We start from the raw sequence: 19,166 nt of genomic DNA, 5'->3' as shown, positions 1-19,166 counted from the left end.
CACTGAAGGAAGTCATCAAAAAACTTCACAGGTACTGGACGATCTCGCATTGATCAAGGTTGTAAAACTGAATGAGACTTGATTGTTATTCCTTTCGGTGTGTGCTAAAATATAACATCCACACCAACCTGTCTGTCCAGTCAACATGGAAAATGTCGATGTAAGAGTGGCCCAAAAACCAACCTTAGTCTTCTTGGACTTCTTAGTAGAATACAATGGTAGGTTAACTATAAAGTTCTATAAAATTAGGTAGCTCTTTGTCATATAAAGCTTGGGAACTTCTTACAGATGACAACACTGAGTCTGGGAGGAGGAAGGCTGGGCTCTGTGAAGGAGGTAAAGACCGATGTGACACACGTGGCCTCTGCCTACATAGGAGTCTTCCCGATGGTGCCTTGGATGAGTGTGGAAGTGGATGGAGAACTGAGAAAGCAGGCATAACGCATTTTGCTTGCCCTGGCATCTTCCTCAAGTAATGTGGGGTGGGAGGCAGTAATTGTGATGGGCACCACGTGGCTTGTACGTTTTCTGCTTCCCCGTGTAGCCCTCAGCCTCCTCATCTCTCATCAATCAGCAGCTCTGTGTTTGGATTATGATGTAAATTTTTGATGCTAATCATTTTGTTATAGTAGCAGTACAAGAAGAGCAGCTTTCAAAAGGAAAAGCTTTTCGCACTTACTGGTTTCTTTTTCTTGAACACTATGAAATTCAAGAAGGAGAAGATGGGGCAGAGTTAATGCAACTTGTGAGATAGCACAGAAGAGAGAAATGGATTCCAGCCATTGGTCTAAGAGCTAGTTCTAGACCACAGCAAGTTTTCACGAGTCTACAGCAAAATGAGATCTTTAAAAAAGGAGAAAGTAGTGACTTTCTCATAAAGCAATTTTTATTAGTTTAAAGGGCTACGCTTTCTCTAAGATCATGGTTTTTCCTATTTTGATAGGGTGATAAAAGAGAGGAGAGTTTTATGATATAAGACAAATAATAATAGGTAGAAGTTATTTATTTATTTTTTTCTCTACCTGAAAAATGACAAAATTGGCAGCCCTAATTTGGGCCCCGATATGTTTTTTGATATTTAATTTGTCTATATAGATCGAGGAACTATTGTCTTATGTACTGAATTGGAGAAAGACAGAACCACCCCCTTATCTGGCCCTGTCATTAAACAGCTGTGTGACTTTGAGAAATCACTTTACCTCTCTGTACAAGTTCTTTTATTTGCAAAACGGAAACCTGGCACCCGATTCTATGTATTACATAAGATTGTCCGAAAGTAAAATGAGGTCATATATATTCAAGTGCTTAGAAAGTAAAGACATCTCTGTAAAAGTTATAATTTTTGTACCTTACCATCAGCAAAAGTGGTTATCTTTCAGAATTATTGGTAAAAGATTTCAACAAAAATCTGTAAACTTTTCTGTTCATGAACTTAATGACCATTATTGGCAAATACCATAAAAGAAAATTTGTTTTTTATATAAAATCAACTATATGTAGAATAGAATAGAAAGCATTTGATTTTGACCACTAGTGTCTTCCTAGCAAATAATGAAATTCATCTTCTAAAATTATTGAGTCATTTCTGACATTTTCAAAAGTGATTTTGTCAAATTGGCAGTTATTGTCTCTTTAAGAGTAGCTAGTCAGCAGAGGGATACATGTCAGAAAACACTTGGTCTGAGAAAAAGTATTAATACATGATCATTTCTAAGTGCCATTTACACCTGTATATATATTGAGTTAATACCAATCAAATTTCTTTCTTGGATCCCTTCATATTTGATAAAATTCATGAAGTTGCAAGTTAATTGAATAGCTCCATTTAGAAAAGAAGGGACATATGGAAGAATATATGACATTAAACTAAAGAGCTGATGCTAGGACATTTCAAAGACTGACATCAAGTGGGACAATTATCAGACTCATTAACAAAACTTTCTTGTGAGTGACCATCAAAGACCAAATTCTATGCTGCTTGTATAAGCCGTTGGCTTAATCCAGTTTAGTATTTCTTATAAATTCTTGTCCTAGAATCTGTAGCTAGAAGGTGACTCTCCCTTTTATTAGTTATTACTAAAGATATGACTCTTAGCTGTGTGGAGATATCTACTTTGTTTGGGGTCAGGGACTTAATATTAAAAACTTTGGGTCATCTGTCTTTTATTCTGTAATTATGAGTCTTTTTCTCTGAAGTAAATACCCCAGAATACAATAGGTACAAAACTAATGGAAGCGGTATGATTAACAAAAGAAATAGACTGAAAGAGAAATTATGCAAGGGCAGAAATGTAAGGCTCACTCTCTCCTTTCAATACATACACAGGTGTTTTAAGACACGCAAGACTGCTCTATCTTGTACCCTGCATGGGTCCAGTACACCTGGCAGTACATCTTTGGAACCATGAGAGCGTTTGTCTACAGTTCATAGGGTCACATCTTTGAATAGTCATTTATGCCATATACTCACCTGGGCCCTGCCATCCCTGAGTACCCAAACCTTATGAGTTGGTACCCTTTTCTCAGCAGTCATCTCAGGCCACCCAGCTCTGAAGTTCCATTTGGTCACTGATCTCTACAACAAGGTGCTATACTTTCACCAGCCTTCCCGCTGTGAAGAAGAGGAGCTCCATCTTTCCCCCAAGTCCCTGCAGGTTCCCCACCCCAGATAGTGACTGGCCATAGGTAGAAATAATACATTATTTAGTGAACACTTGATATGGGCCACACACCGTTCTCAGTACTCTGCATTCATCATGTAATTGTCACCAAAACCCCATGCCGTGATTGCTCTTTTCTCATGTTATGGATGAGAAAACAAGGTACAGAGAATTTAAGTAATTTGCCCACTCTTATAATCAAAGTAGGAAGTAGTACAGCCGGACCGTCTGATGCCATGCTCTTAACCAGTAGGCCACCCAAAAATGAATGGATCCCACGTACCTAGGTTTTCCAAAGTGATCTGTTGTGGTCAAAATATGTCATGTGCTTACATCTATTAATTTCCTTTTCAGATAATTTATTCAAAAACAAAGTATTGAATATTGTGTGCCACGTGTTGAGGATACACTAGTAAATAAGACAGCCAAGGTCCCTGTTCTCAGGCAGATTATGTATGAGGGCAGGGAACGGGGCAGGATGAGATGTCTTTTTCAATTATTACATACATGAACAAGATCCTTTCAGATAATGGGAAGTGATGAGTATTAAGGAGTAACTAATGAAGGCTACCTTAGATTGGCTAGTCAGGAAACACCTCCCAGGGAAGTGCTTGCTGAGCTGTCTGGAACGGTGCAGACATGCCATCAATAAGCAAATTTGGGGCAGATGACTCCAAGAGGGAAGAACAACCCAGGGCTCTGAAATGAGAAGGTGTTTAGAGTGTTCAGGAAACAGAAAGAATACCAATATGGCCGGAGTGAAGTGAGCAAGGGGGCACAGCATACAATTAGATTAGAGCCGAACAGGCCACAGGTAGTGTTGGGGCTTTAGGGCATTGGAAGGGGTCTGAACTTGTCTCTAAGTAGGGTGTAATGCAATTGGAGGGCAGGCAAGTGCCTGAACTGAGTTGTGGAGGATGGGGATTGTAGGGGTGGAATGGCAAAGGAGTGGAAACAGGAGACATGACAGGGAATATATTATTGTAATCCAAGATTTGATCCTTTTACCCATTGAAATGAGTGGAGGGATTTGATGGTGAAGATGCAGAGAAATTATTTTAAGAGGCATTCCAGAGCAAGGAACTTGAAATTATTAATTTCCTTAACAATTGGCATAAGACCCCAAAGATTCCTCAAGTATATCTACAAACAAATGGGGACAAAAAGTTCTTGTACCTTTACACAGACAACAGGTAATGGACACCTGTAATTATAAATCTGAGCTTAAAACCTAGTTTATGATAATACATTCTCTCTCTCTCTCTTCTTTTTATTTTGTGAGAAAATGTTAAGTCCTACACTCTTGGCAAATTTCACTATATAATGCAATATTAGCAACTAGTCATCCTGTTTACATTAGATCTTCAGATCTTATTTATCCTGTTGTTGAAAGTCTGTACTCTTTTACCAAACTTTGTACCCTTTTACAAATATTTTTTAAAATGAAATTATGAATTTTACTTTAATTTCAATATTTCAATGGTATATTATAGTTATCTAATTTTAAGTTGCAGACATTTACCATATTAGGAACATACTTTCACAGGCTGGATTATTTTTGCTTTTTATGATTACATCATCAAAATTTGAATTCATTTGACCTAATAGCCAGAGAAATATATGGTGCACTTTTTTTTTCTTGTGGAAAACAAATAATTCTTAGAATTGTAGCATTTGCATGAGAATGAGATCATTTATATACACCACTGCTTCTCTTTCTACTTTGCCTATCTCTTTAGGGGAAAAGCAATCAATAGTGGTATCAGCTTATATTTTTCAAAATCAAACAAAATGTGTTTCATGTTCAGAACTTTTTAAAGAATCTGAACAAATGCATTTAAAATGTGAGGTGGCTTCCTTTATATCTTTAATCGTCTCAAAGTCTTGGCTGAAATACCAATGGAGTTTTCCTGAGCCTTTCATGAGGTTATATGAGGATTATGGTATAAGAGCACGATACTGCAGCTTTATCACATTCTATCTTTTGGTTCTTTCAACTCACATTATTATTATTATTATTATTATTATTATTATTATTATTATTATTTTAATCAGCTTACTATAGAACTCATTTAGAAATTTTAATCAGTTTTAGACGTATCTATTGAGACAAAGTTTTTATCAAACTCAAAGCCAGTTGTTTTCCTTGTCATGTCAGGAGTTTTGCCCATGGTTAGTGACATTTTCCTATATTCTTGCTTTCTCCTCCTCATGATTATTAATCTTCTCTTCTTCTCCATCTTCTTTTCCCCCTTGATTCTCCTCTTGAGAAATATTAGTGTCATTATGTACAATGTAATAGCATGATGCAAAAATACAAATCCTTTAATGTATTCATTTATCATCTACAGAAAAGTTTAATGGGTAAAACAATGCACAATGACAGAAATGAATGCGTAAAACTATTTTTGAAGTTGTAAGCTGGCTTGGAACTGAGCTGACATCTCTTGCAGGAAATAAATATAAGAAAGTTGTGGGGGGTTTTTTCCCTCTACTTACTGGTAAGTCATTTATAAGTCTCCTGGGAAAAGAGACCCAACGAGTATTAACTGTATGTTCCTTGTTCTTAGAACTGGTATCAGTTTGTAGAAGACTAAATTTCTGACTCTCTAATAATATTAGTGGGACTAAATATTAGAAGACTAAATTTCTGATTCTGTAATAGTATGTGAAAGAAGGTAAATATTTTATTTCACTTATTCAACAAGCTTTCATTGAGCTCTTCTGTTAGATGCTTCGGGGATGCAGAGCGAGATTAACCAGATATCTCAGTCCTGGGTTATCTGTGTAGAAAATGTTAAAAAATGTTATGTCTATAAACACTTCAGATTTTTAAATCAAGTAATTTTCTTTAGGCACAGGTTAGAATTCCAAAAGGCACTGCAATGTCCATATTATGGCAACAATAATACGTTAACTCTTTTTGTTGTTCTACAATATAGGAACAGAAAATGGGATTATACAGTTGGGTTGATTTTAACCATCTATTTTATCCAAGTCTAAGTATTTTGGAGAAAATATTTTTTCTTTAGAAATGGTAAACTTTTGACAGAAAAAGATATCTTTAGAAAAAGTTTCTCCATTCATTATTTTCGGTGGTGGAGTGTGTGGTTATGCTTTCCCAAAAAAAGATGTCTCTGCTTAAATATGCATTGTTTTTAATGCTGAGAAGTAGTTGACCAAGTCCTACAAGTTTTTAAAAGTCTACCCAGAGGTAAAATAATCTTTTTTAATGTGTAGCTGTCACCTACTTTATGATTACAATCCTATTTAAGTCTTACATCTCAAAAAGCTGTGCTTCTGCTCTGAAAAGAACAGAGGAGGTTGTCATTTGGGTGAAGCTCTTAAAGAATGTTTTCAAGTTGTGCCTAAATTTACTTTGTGAGGTTCTCTGAGGTATATGTGCCCTTGGTAGTGGTAAGAAAAGGATGTCTTTTAAACCTTATTTGGAGAACCTTCTCCTTAGGTGGTCCAAGTGAATTCATAGGGTCATTTTTAATCCTTGCTCCGTTAAAAAGTATTATACTCATTTTTAAAGGTGTCTTACCCCATAATGACTCTCACTTTTCCAGTTGGTTTGTAAGACACACGTGAAGCCATTCTTGCTCTGTTGCATCTCTGTGAGGCGAGAAAAAGAATGACGACCAAAGCAGATCACTAGAATGCCAATTTACTTTCAAATATTACAGTGAAGGACGGTTAAGCTTATGACCTTGTTGCTCTGTGCTTATATAACTTTCCTTGGGAATTTTTTTAATCAGGTTTATTTTCCCTTTGAGTCTGATTTCTAGTGCCCAGAAGTTTTCTTTTCAACAGTGTTTATGTATTTAACAGAGTTTTCTGAGGTGGATACTACAGAATTTTCACAGCATGGGTTCGGTGGACTAAGACTTTGTATACGACTTATATCAAGTGGAAAAGTTGATGGACGGGAGCTTTAAAAATGCCTTTTTTGTGTGTGCTCTACATTTGAAGCTTTCGTCTGTGTTTCCTGTTGGGCTACAGTGTTTTCCATCGTTGCCATCAGAGAACAAAGTCAACATTAAAAAATAATTTTTTATTGAAGAATATGTTTTTCCAAGTAAAGTCATTATCAAAGAGACTGTCATGGTGGGTCATCATTCATGTGTTGCCCTTTTGCATCTTGAGATATAAACTCTAAGTCATAGCTAAATAAATATCTATTTATTTAGAGAGAGGAAGGATGCACCCTAAAGCCAGACAAGGCAAAAAGCTTTTGCAGACTGTCCCTTTGGAGGAAAAATAAGCATGTTTTGGGGTAATCCTACCATTACCCTCCATGTAGGTAATCCCATCACAATCAGTTGTCCAAGGTGCTGGTGCACGTTAAAAGGTTAACATTTATGTCACCATAAAATGCACCTTTAAAACGGAGCTAATTTTCTTTCTTTCCATGTTCAATGCTGTTTGCCACGCATGACACTTGAATAGAGCACAGTGGAACCTGAACATTTATTCAGAAAACAAATATTGGCTCCCAAGAAGTTAGAATGAGAATTCATTAGTCTGGGACTGGGCTAAGTTGATCTCTGAAATGGCAAGAAAAATACTGCCTTAAACTAATATCATTAGCAAGATTTGAATTTGGGAGTCGGGTAGGGGTGTCTTTCTTTCGTCTGTCATGCTAGTATTTATGATCCTGAAAGGGATCATAGATATTATGTAATTTAGAGAGGAACAGACCCTGTCTCTTGTCCTAGGCACTTAGAATATAAAGTTCCTTTAATAAGTTGGAATATCTTGGCAAAATATCTGTTGGGGAAATATATACCTATAAGTCCCCATAATATACATAATTAGTGTTTCTGAAGCAAGGGAGAGGAAGGAATTAAGTCTGTTTCATTGTGACAGGGCAAGACTCAGAAGAGATGGGCGTTATGGAAATAGAGGGGAAAGAAGAGGAAGTCGGAAGCCATGAGCAAAGACAGGCTCTGGAGCAAATGCTTATGAGAATTTCTAGAGTGTGTCCTATGGACTATCTAATGTTCATCTTCGTTATTAAGTATGGTTGAAAGTGCTAGCATGTATTTTAAAAACTTTTTCCCTCAAATTTTTATTAGAGTAACCTCCCCAATTAACCTATACACTTTAATAGTCAGATGTGGAATTCTTTTATGGAATGCATTGTGGACGTTTTTAATGCTTTAAATTATATAAACTTCGGTCAATTTTAACCTTGTAATATGTGCTGAAAGTAATAAACTCTAATATTAGAAATAACATTGTATAATCTGCTTTGAAAGTTTCAGGCTCCTTTTACATCTGTCACCTCATTGTATCCATCAATAAATTAGCTTATTTGAAATGAAAATTATTTGTTTGGACGGAGTAGAATGATACCCTGAATACTTCCCCCAGTGCCATCAATTTTCACCTACCAGAAGGGCTATTAAATTTTATTTGGTTTCATGAAGGAGTCAGTATTTTTTGTTTCCCCCTTCTCATTAGCATATCTGTGAATTCTCTATAATGTTCAATGTTCTGTGCAGAGCTGTTATTTAAACAAGCAAACACACAAACAAACAAACCTCTGTCATAAGAAGGCTGCACAAATTTAAAGGATGCACCAATTTTTCTCACTGGTGTTAGCGTAGGACCTTTACAAAGTCATCTAAATTTTTCAAGTAGGTGAGTTAAAGAGATTGACTGGAGTGACTTTGTTAATATAAAAAGGAGACCTTTTTTTTAAAACACTATGACTCTAAAAGGTAAGGATGAAGATGGACCAAATATCTTATTGCCTCACTGATATTGCCTACCAGCTGTGAATTTTCTTACTACAATGAATCCCCTCATTTTTATTGCTGTGTACAAGGTACAGTGTTTCATTTTTCTTCCTACTCGGGCTTCCTGTAGAATGCACACCCCATATAGTTCTTTAAATTCATACTGTTGTGAGAACAAGTCAGTCTTTCTCTTCTCTCCTTTGTTAACTGTAAACCTCGTGGAGAAACAGTTCTTTCTTGCCCTCTGTGAGTTGCTGGACTCTGTGCAAATTAAACACTGTAAGATTATCAGCAGGTTACAAAGGTGGAGTGTATCTTTCTCTTTGGCATTTTTGTATAATGTCTTGATCTGGAAAATGCTAACCAATTCAAGCGAACTAATCGCCTCACACCCACCCCTTGTAAATTGGACTCCATGTCTACCACATAAAAAAGTAGGGAGAATGCATGTACAATTTTTGCTCTCCTTTGAGGATTAACAAAAAAAAGTTACACATATAAAATGCATAGGAATTATTTTTTAATCCAAGCGCCAAGTCAGGTCACCTGTCTTTCACCTGCAGTGAAGCAAAATGGAACATGCGTGGAGCTTTGTAACTAGACACAACCGAGTTCAAGTCTTGGTTCTGCCAGTCAATAACTGGGAGACCTTGGGCAAATTCCTTAGTCTTTCCAAATCTTCTCTCCCTAATGTATAAAAAATTTTGCAGGTCTTCTCTATAGGGGTTGTTGTAACCTGCTGATAATCTTATAGTATTTAACTTGAGCAGAGTCCAGGCAAATAAGGTAAATTATATAAAACACCCACCCCATATTAAGTCCATTGTGGTGGTCAAAGTTAGTTTCCATTTGTACTACTTTGTATAATAACACTAGCTGCTATGACAAATAAACCCCAAATAGCCCAGTGGCTTGATGAAGTAAAGTTTATTTCTCATTTTGGAACAGTTCAATGCAAGTGTTCCTGTTGAGCAGACAGCCTTCCGTGTGGTGATTCAGAAATCCAGGTCTCTCCTGCTATGTGGTTCTGCCCTGCTCTGAGGCTTGGAGTCCTTTGCACGTAGCCAGTGGCCAGGCAAAGAGAGAATGGAGAAGCACACCCACTTTTAAAGCCCCAAAGGCAGCAAGTGACACACTGATTCCACATAGGTTTCACTGGCAAGAGCTAGGTGCATGGTGCCACCTAGATGCAAAGGTGCTAGGAAATGTAGTTTTAACTGGACAACCACTTTCTAATCACAACTTTCCAGTAAATAAGAGAAATAACAAGTGCAGATGGGCAGTTTATCCTCCTCTGCCATGCTGTTTATTCCTTGCCCACTTCACTGCCTCAGAATCCATCAATTAAAACCCTGGCTAGTGACCATATAATGGGGAGTGGTGAAAGAGTAGATGGCTTATGGGTCCGGTCAGTGGTTGTACTCTTCTATAATTTGGGACAAGTGAAAGTTTCTTGTCTATGTTCTATTAATAGATACGTTAAAGAGTCAATATCATTTGCTTTCTTCTGTACCAAGAATTTATCTCTATTCACTTCTCAAATTTATATTCCTTAAATCTGTAACAAAAGATAAGTCTGCTGCATGTGTTTTCATCTCAGTGTTGATAATAAATACAAGTCAGCAAATTTATTTATACCATTTCTAAAGTATATGCTTAAAGAACATTGCAAGCTGTCACAGCCAAGAGGAACCTAAGGAGATGTAGTGACTAAATGTAATGTGGTATCCTGAAACATTAGACAAAAACTAAGGAAATATGAATACAGTGTGGACTTTAGTTAACAATAAGTATCAATATTGGTTTATTAAGTGTGACAAATATACCATCGTAATGTAAAATGCTAATAATAGGGAAACTGTGTGTTAAGTATATGGGAACTCTCTGGGCTATTATAATTTTTCTGTAAATCTAAAACTGTTCTAAAATAAGTTTGTTTTTTAAAAAGTACACTGCAATCACAGTACTCTTCATATTTATTGAACACCCCTAGTATAATATTGTCACTGCTGCAGACCTGGCCTCTTGTTTATAACTTTGATTATCACTATAGATAATTATGCCTTTCCTACAGTACGAAACGGAACCTGTGCCTATTTAAAACATCGTGCCCAGGTTTTGGTACTAGTAAATGCTCTAGGAATGTTTGCTTCCTGTTTCTTTTTCCCCCACCCTCAGTGCTTCTATTAGGTCGGTGCAAAAGTAATTGCGGTTTTTGCAGTTAGTTTTAATCTTTTAAACCGCAATTACTTTTGCACCAACCTAATAGTAGTTCTAAAACAATAATATGAATTTCTATTTGGCTATAGAAAGGATCAGGCTAATACATCACAAAATTTTACGACTCCAGGAAATAATTGATATACAAGTATATGGGGACATGGATCCAACATTCATGTGGTCCATTGCCATGTGCCATGTCTTCAAGGTGAGCAACAAAGAGTAGGCCATTTTACTTATGAGAAGAACGATAGTCAGTAGTCAATATTTCTTTTTCAGTCTAGAAAGATACAACAGCCTATATGATGATGATAGAAATGGTTTTGTAAGAATATTGAGACTGTAGATAATATTTCGCTCTTCTAAATCTCCCAAAATGTTATTGTTGAATTTTAAAATTAAAGAAGAATTTTCTCTATATTTAAAAATGCCTAAAATCTACCGAGGTGGGGGTGGTGCCAAAAAAATGTATACACATGACTTGTATTCATCTTTTGTTATTGATATATATTGAGTATTACAATTTTAACACAGTTTTTTGCTTCTTAAAATGTGTGCCCATTTTTTGGTACCCTCTATATTTTGAAAGATTATTTCACATCATAATCTCTCAAATACATACAATGAGAGAGAGAGAGAGAGATTCCATATGTCAATACCATGAAGAGACAAAACACTTGTAAAAACATAATTTTCAATTATTTTTGATTCTCCTTATGTATCTGCCCCAATTGTATACTACTACCAGGGTTTATATCTAAAGGTCAATGCCCCCGAACATTCTATAGTAACAGACTTTTAAAACTTTATGTTTTTAACTTCCTTGGCCTCCTTTTTTGGATTATTCTGACATCATTATAACTTTTCCCAATTTCTGCAAACACTATTGTACCCATTTCAGCAATATTTATATGTGAAAGGAAGTGGAAATTTGAATCCAGATTTGGTGACCCTTGAGATCTTATATTGATCTTAGTAGGTATTAACTTTTTAGATCAATAAGAGCTGTTATTGACCTCAAAGAAAAGTCAATATCTGCTTGTTAATTTGCAGCTTGAAAATGCTATACATTTTGTTCTTCATCATTACCCTACTTATTTCAGCTTTTTAAAGGAAAATGTCTTTACCATTTCTACCAAGAGATCATAATGTCAAAACATTTTTAGTTTTGGTGTTGAAGGAGATAAACATTAAACATGGTAATCATTCATGAGTAGTTCCTTTTAGTTTCTTACACAATTACAACTGGCTGAGATTCATGCTGCTCAGGAAAGTGAAATATACTTAATTATATTTTATTCAATATAGTCTTCTAACATTTGAGAAACAATCTTAAATAATCTATAGCTCATAGCAGAAATATTCTGGCATATATACGTGGAAAATAAAACAAGTTAAATTGAACATAAGTGGTCTAAAAGCAATTAATAGTGTTTTCCGCTTTTCCATGTAGAAATGAAAAAAGTCAGTGCGGACGAATGTTCAGCCTGTACTTTTTATGTGGATAAACATTAAAAGCTTTTGGGTAAGGACTTCTTGTGTGGGTTTGAATTTTAGAGACCTGTACTTCTAGAGTTTTATTAAGTGTTTAAGTTTTAAGTATTGGTAGAGAAGTGGCTTTTCACATCATCCTTGTTTTGTATATTAACATGGAAATGTCAAGTTTTGCATAACTGGAAATGTCTCAGAATTGCCTATTGCTGAAATTCAAATGTCAGAACAATACTTCTGCACATATATGACTCTGATATTTCAACTCTTAAAAACCTCATAAATGATTCAGTATCACGTTTGGCCTTGTTATAAAATAACTTTAGAAGGAGGCAGTGCAATTTAAATCTGGTTTAGGAAGTGGTAGTCTCAATCAGTCCAGGAATAAAGCACTAATCTCTCAACCCATTAATGGTCATTCATCTCTTTTTGAAAATATGTAACCATTTAGGTGAAGAATTTGAGTTTTAATGAGGATTCTTTCAGTATTTTCCACCATTGCAAAAATGAAGCTATTTCATTTCTGAGCAACAGGACTGGCCTATATCTTACCCTGGTTAGTGATGTTAGTTCCTTGTCATGGAGTCCTCAATAATTTTTAAAAAGCGGTCTTTTTTCAAGAGATGAGTGCTTTCTAGGACATAAATGCTAAATAAAGGCCAATGGCCTATAGAAATAGACCTTCTGCTATTAATTTACTCTTCCGAAGTTTGCACAGTATCTATACATTTAAAATTTTAAATTTCAGAGCTGCGTTGAGCCTTAGAGGTGTAAAACCTGACTTTTTTATCTTACAAAGAACCCTGAATCTTGATGTGTAGTCCCTATTTATTGCTATTCGGTTTAATTTTTTTTTTATTTAAAAATCTCAAATATTATTGTCCATTACTGATATATTAATAGTTTGAAATACAATACCTTTACTAGCCCCCAATTTTTATATTAAGTATTTCCTTTCTTATGGGAAAAAATGCTTACCCCAGGGGAACTTTATCACTTAGAGAGGCTTATTTTCATACATGTTCCTATAACCTACTTTACTTCTTTTTCTAGGATACAAGTTATGACAATTAAAATAGGCCAACATTTCAATATGATAAAATTAATATGTTTGGGGTCTTACTATTCCAGAAATAAAAAATGCCATTAGGGTCATAGCTTGGAGTGTGTACCTCGGCATGTTTCATTTTTCCTCTGCTAGGAGATTAGTGGAAAATAAGCTCTGTAAATTAAATTTTATTGCAAAATTATCTTCCGATGTTCAGCAGTGAAGATACTATTGAGTGATAAGGCTGGAGTCGGTTTTGTATAAAGCAATTACAGCATGAAGACTACAATCTGAGTGAAAAACATTGTTCAAGATTTCCTATAATCTGTAAAAAACTTCATTTTGGGGATATGTTTAAAATTGTCTCATTTTATAGAGGTGATTATAATACATAAGGTATAGTATTGCAGTTTGAAAGCAGCATTGCCGAATTGTTTTAATGACCACTTATATATGGCAAGAGGTATAAATTTATATATATATATATATATATATATATATATATATATATATAAATAAATATATATATATATATATAATTTTTTTCATACTTGGAAAATTGTTGTCATTTCAAAAAGTCTCCCAACTATTGGAGTTCTTTTTGTAAATCTTGCTTTGTCTAGTGTGCCCATCCCTCTCCTCAGATAACTGCACATGAAAGGTAAGATCAAAATGTCCACTGTGTATTATATTCTCACCAAGGCACCTATAAAGAGAGTCTTCCATTCCAAGTCTTCATTGTGTAGTGGAAGAAGTGTGTCGTTCCTTAATGACTTTGTTTACACCTCAACTCTTGAGTTTGGCCTTTACATAGCAATTACAAACAGATAAGAACAAAGACATTATTCTTGACCTATGTGGAAAATACAATTAAACTCGAAGAAGAAAATATGTGTATGTGCACATGTGTGTACACCACACTGCCCCCCCCAAAAAAAATCCAGTTCATGTGTGTTTCTTTGCCTTATGTTCTTTCCCACAAATCACTCACGACACATTTAGTGTGTGTCTGATATGAGCAAATTAGTGACCGAAGGTACTAGAATGGTGAAAATGGATTATGGCTGTGTCGGCACTGGGGCTCCATCCCAAGGAATTGAACACCCAATGTTTCTATTAATCAGCAGAAATTATTAAAGGAATCTGTTTCTTATCTAATATACAGAGGACCCTGTCATCTAATTTTTTAAAAGCCATTCCCTTTAATAAATAGTAATCTAAAAGAAATAAATAATAGTTCAGAAGAAGTTACTTTTTACTTCATACTGGGAGCTTGGAAAAGATAGCTTATTGGTTCAATGTACATAAATACTTGTCGTAGACTTATCATGTAACCGTTACTTTAAGCAATTCATCTAGCTAAATTGACTCTAATACCATCATGAATGAAGACTATGGAGGTTTAGCGAGATGAAAATAGCCCAGTAAGAACTGATCTGAACCAGTTTTGAGAAGCAGAATCCGAGACCTGGCCTACGAGGGTTTGGCTAGGAAAAGTTCACTCAGTGCTGGGCATATACCAGCTCCACAGGCCCCAACTTTCTTAGTGAAGAGATAAGCTGATTAGGTCTTGTCAATCAAAGGTGCCCATATCTCCATTGAGAGACACACTCAATTTTTCTTTAAGCATTGAAGCAGGCAACAAAGAGAGACGCGTGGTATGCATCCCGACGGTTGTCACCATGCAGGGTGCAAGGGTCCTGTGATGAGGCGATGAGTGTATTAAAGAGTACATCAATTTGTTTTAAAGTGTTTTGATTTTTTATGGTGGCATTAAGAGAGAGAACATTGTGGTTGCAGCTTTACTAGAAAGCAAAGAGTTCTAGAAGAAGAAAAAAAAAAGTGTTTCTTTGAAGCCTACCAGGGCTTTGAATCTTGCTGTGCCAATGGGCGCTTAAGTGCTTCCGTAACTGGCGACCTCAGACCACCATCAGCTTAGGAACTACCTTCCTCTCCAAATTATTCATTTAGAGGAGTGGGGGGTGGGGGATGTTTAAATTGAGCTGAGCGATATTAGTGTTTATTGACCACAAATTTTTATTTTTGTAAACGATTGAATATTGTGGATGAACATAAAACATACATTGGTTATACTGACATAACCCTCAATCAGTTGTAAGAAACAGAGACACTTCCAAATGTTCCCCGAGTACAGATTCGCAACATTGCTCCCTTTAATTGTTGTGTACACAATAAGGAATGCCTTGACTTATATATCTGGAAGATAAACCCGACTGTGAAATCTGGGCTGTCAAAATGGAATTCTGTAGTTCTTCAGCTGGAGACCTCATCATCTAGTCACTATTGAGAAAAAGGTAGCGTGATGGTGGAAGGGAAAATGTTACCTTTTTCTCTTCCTATCTGAAGTTTGCTCACTGCAGGCCTCCTTCCCACTTCAAATGCAACAACAGAAAGGAGCCCTTCCTCTTCTACCCTCTCCCCACGTGCACCCCCACTGCTGCAATCTTGCACAACCATGTTGCCACAGTGGATTATCTCTTTATCAGCTATTCTTCCTTCACTCTATCCATTTCCCACTAACCAATCAGGCAGCCATCTTAGGAAAGACGAGTGCTTATTTCAGTAAAATGTGAATTCTGTACCCACCAATTCACCTAGCCATTCTAGATGTCACTTGTCACAGAAGAGAAAGGAATTCATGCTCCCCAGACTTGGATACCTTTATTGGGTCCTATGAGAAAAACAAAAATTTCAGAAGATGAAGACAGAATTAGTTAGTCCTTGTGTCTGAAATGGCAGAGGCATTCCATTTTGCACAGTTGATTAGCCAGAGGAGACACACTGAGAAGTAGGTGTGTGTGCCATGCACATGTGTGTGAATGTGTCTAGCTTTTGGGACATGTGAGATAGTAATAACAGTTTGTCACTGGTTCTCTGCTGACCCAGACATGGGTAATTGCAGTGATGACTCATCCAAGGGTGTATGATCTTGTAGTGCCTTCTGAGTTGTTCAAAAGATGAGGGTCACCTTAGAAATAGGTGTACTTTAATATATACAGATTTTCTATTCAGGATTCTTTGCTTTAAGATATTTTATTACTGCATTTATCCTAATCTCAATAAGGTCTTCAACATACTTACTCATTTTTTATAAGAAAAAATTCACATTCAACTTTTCAGAAATACCTTTTAAAAAATATACATTGGTACGTTCATATGTTGGATGTGTGTATCTCTATTCTATGTAAGGAACTTGGCTAAGCTCCTTCTCATTGTTTAGGTTTCTAGCTTAAGGTTAGTTTTTCAGAGAACACTCTCCTGAATTACAAACAGATTAGAGCAAAGACATTATTCTTGAACTATGTGGAAAATACAAGTATTTTCCTGACCATTCCATTTAAAGTGGCTTTTCTCTTGTATCTTATCAGGAGACCCTCCCTCATAGCATTGATTGTCAACAAGGATAATCCATAACTTGATTTTCGCTTGCCTTCTCCAGAAGAATGTAAGCTTCCTGAGGAGGCATTTTGTTGAATGAATGAAAGAAGTGGAAGCTCTATTCCTTTATTACAAAGAAAAGTGCATAGTCCCAAAAGTTTCCCACTATCCTTTAGCATCACGATAATGATAGCCATTTCCCAGACCACTTGTTAGGAGCTATGCTAAAATGCTTTTTGACATTTTAGGATTTGGCCTTATCTGTCTTTCGTTGTGTTGGAATTCTTAGTACATTCAAGTAGTTCTCTGATAAACACCATTTCATGTCTGTTTTCTTTAAGAATATTACATTTTACTCAGCAAAGTGATAATTAAGAAAAGTATATTCTACTTTGCTAGTTCACCATGCAGCTGGTGTATACTCGTTAATAAGCATTTAATGGTAAAGATTTTAAGCCAATAATGAGTCTGGATTCTCTTTTTAATGTACTGCACACTGTAGTTGTTGAGCTTTGTTTTTCTCTACCATTTACCAATTATAATTTCATAAGTTTACTTTGGTAATTGTTTTTAGGCTATAAAATTAATAGTGAAAGTTAGAGTGCTGTATAATAATGTTGCCTTATCATGAGTTCGGGTATAAATTTTATGTCACTGAAATCCTGAAACAAGGAGTATGGTAAGAAATGGTTGAAGTAAGAGGCATTAGTTAATAGTGGCTTTGTCACTGTGTAAACCTCAGTATTCCACTTTATTATATGATGAGTAAAGCATGTAACCATTTCTCATTTGTTGTATAAGAATACAACAACTAAATTATTCAGCATTAAGCTGTAAACATCTTCAGTTCCTAGCAATGATTTCGGAAAATTATTATTTTTTTTAAATGTAGAAGCTAAACTCAAAAGGGAATAAGATATTTTGACATGATTCTCTGATCACTGATCACTGAAAAATTCTATTTGAATAATACAGGGAATTATACACTGAAATAGATCATGCTTAGAATCCGCATTTGAAAAAGCATTCTTGAAAAAATGTCTTAAAAGAATGAATTTAGGGATACACTATAAATGTATTGAAGATATTACAAACTAAAGACTGCTATCCATTATTTCCACCTCAAAAATATTTTCCATCAATAAAGAAGTACTTTTTTGAGTTGCTTGTTTCATCAACATTCCACCCCAATATTTAAACAATCTATCATTGAACTGTCTTTATAATGTACCATAATTTACTAATTCCACTCGATGTTCTTGTCTCTGAGACACTACTTTTTTATTTCATAAAGGCAGAAGGAGTATTCTGAGTCACTTGATAAACTTCTCTTTAGGAAAAAACAAATTTTTTATACAAATAATGTCAAATGCTTATTTTTTCTGCTTCTCAAATGACCTTTCAAGTAATTGTCATACAGAATATTCCTGATTTATCAAGAGTTAACTGACGAAATTTTTGACACTGAAGGTTTAAAGTTTCATCATTAAACTACCAAAATTTAAAAGCAATGATGTTTCATTATTTAAAAACAATCCTTTTTTTTTTCCCATATTCTCCCTTGAGGCATTAGTATTTGTTCAAGAATTAGAGGGCCATGATGTTCTGTTTCTTTATGTTTACCTTACAATTCTGCTTGACAATGTTTATTTCTGAAGATATGAAGTGTGAGTATATTTAGGATAATTGAGTCAATATTACCTCAGTTTGATTTTCTTTTAGGATGTTATATTTGCCTAAGTAACAAATACCAGGTAACTTCCAGAATTGGAAGTGTTTAGAAAGCAGTTTTATCTTTTAATGTGTGTGCGTGTGTGTGTGACTATATATAATAGATTTTCTTTTATAACAACATCTAAGTGGCTCTTGATTCAGATAGTTTTATCATAGCAATCACATGTTGTAGGGAGCTCTTTTGTATCATTAATAATAACTAAAACACAATCGTTTTTTTGAGGGAGAAAAAGAGAGAAGAGGGAAAAGGTGGAATTTGAAAAGGGGGGGGGATTGGTTCCTTTTCCTTCCCTGAGGCTGAACTGTTTATCACTCTATCCTCATTCGATAAAAGTGAATTTTATAATAAAATTTTCCCTAATCGGGCACTGTCAGTGGAGGTGTCTTATCGCTGAGAGGAAAATGACACCGATCCTATCGGAAAACAGAAACGATGTCACCATGTTCCCAATCACAGCTCTTCAGCCCCCATATCTACCTTCTCCACAAACACCAAGCAGTGCTTTTTTCATAAGAACATCAAAACCCAGCAAAGTCATTAAAATTGCACCCGCGTAGAGTTGCAGGGACCAGCCGCACTCGCGCAAAATGGGATGTGGGAAAACAGACTTTCTAAATGTGCTAATTCCATTGTCACGTGTTTACGGCTTAATTTTAATCAGTTAAAAAAGCCACACATTGCAATAAATTGGCATTATCTTCTGTGACACCAGAAGACACAGTTGGTTCAAGGATTTAGAGGGTCACTGGCAACAGTATATAGTATTACAGACAAAGTATTTTTACGCTTGAACTACGGTAGCTAAGGTACAATCCCCAGTTAAGACTGCAAACAAAGACTATAACCCACATTGCACTAAGTTCAAC

At 35.6% G+C, this 19,166-nt stretch overlaps 1 protein-coding gene across 5 annotated transcripts in view; it reads left to right on the top strand.

Annotated features, from left to right (window-relative positions):
- Positions 1-19,166, top strand: part of VTI1A (vesicle transport through interaction with t-SNAREs 1A) — a 327,917-nt gene that overhangs the window by 87,767 nt on the left and 220,984 nt on the right. Inside the window, exon 8 of one of the 5 annotated variants that reach the window (XM_033130114.1) lies at positions 6,495-6,616. The exons of the other annotated variants lie outside the window; for them this stretch is intronic. Coding sequence (XP_032986005.1) covers positions 6,495-6,601 — 107 coding nt within the window. The 3' untranslated portion in view covers positions 6,602-6,616. Of the gene's footprint in view, positions 1-6,494; positions 6,617-19,166 lie in introns of those variants that run through there. 5 annotated transcript variants of the gene reach the window in all.

The sequence above is a fragment of the Rhinolophus ferrumequinum genome, chromosome 16, assembly GCF_004115265.2.
Source record: "Rhinolophus ferrumequinum isolate MPI-CBG mRhiFer1 chromosome 16, mRhiFer1_v1.p, whole genome shotgun sequence".
Classification (NCBI taxonomy): domain Eukaryota; kingdom Metazoa; phylum Chordata; class Mammalia; order Chiroptera; family Rhinolophidae; genus Rhinolophus; species Rhinolophus ferrumequinum.
Note: the sequence above shows the minus strand (reverse complement) of the source record. Positions and strands in the feature narration are given on the sequence as shown.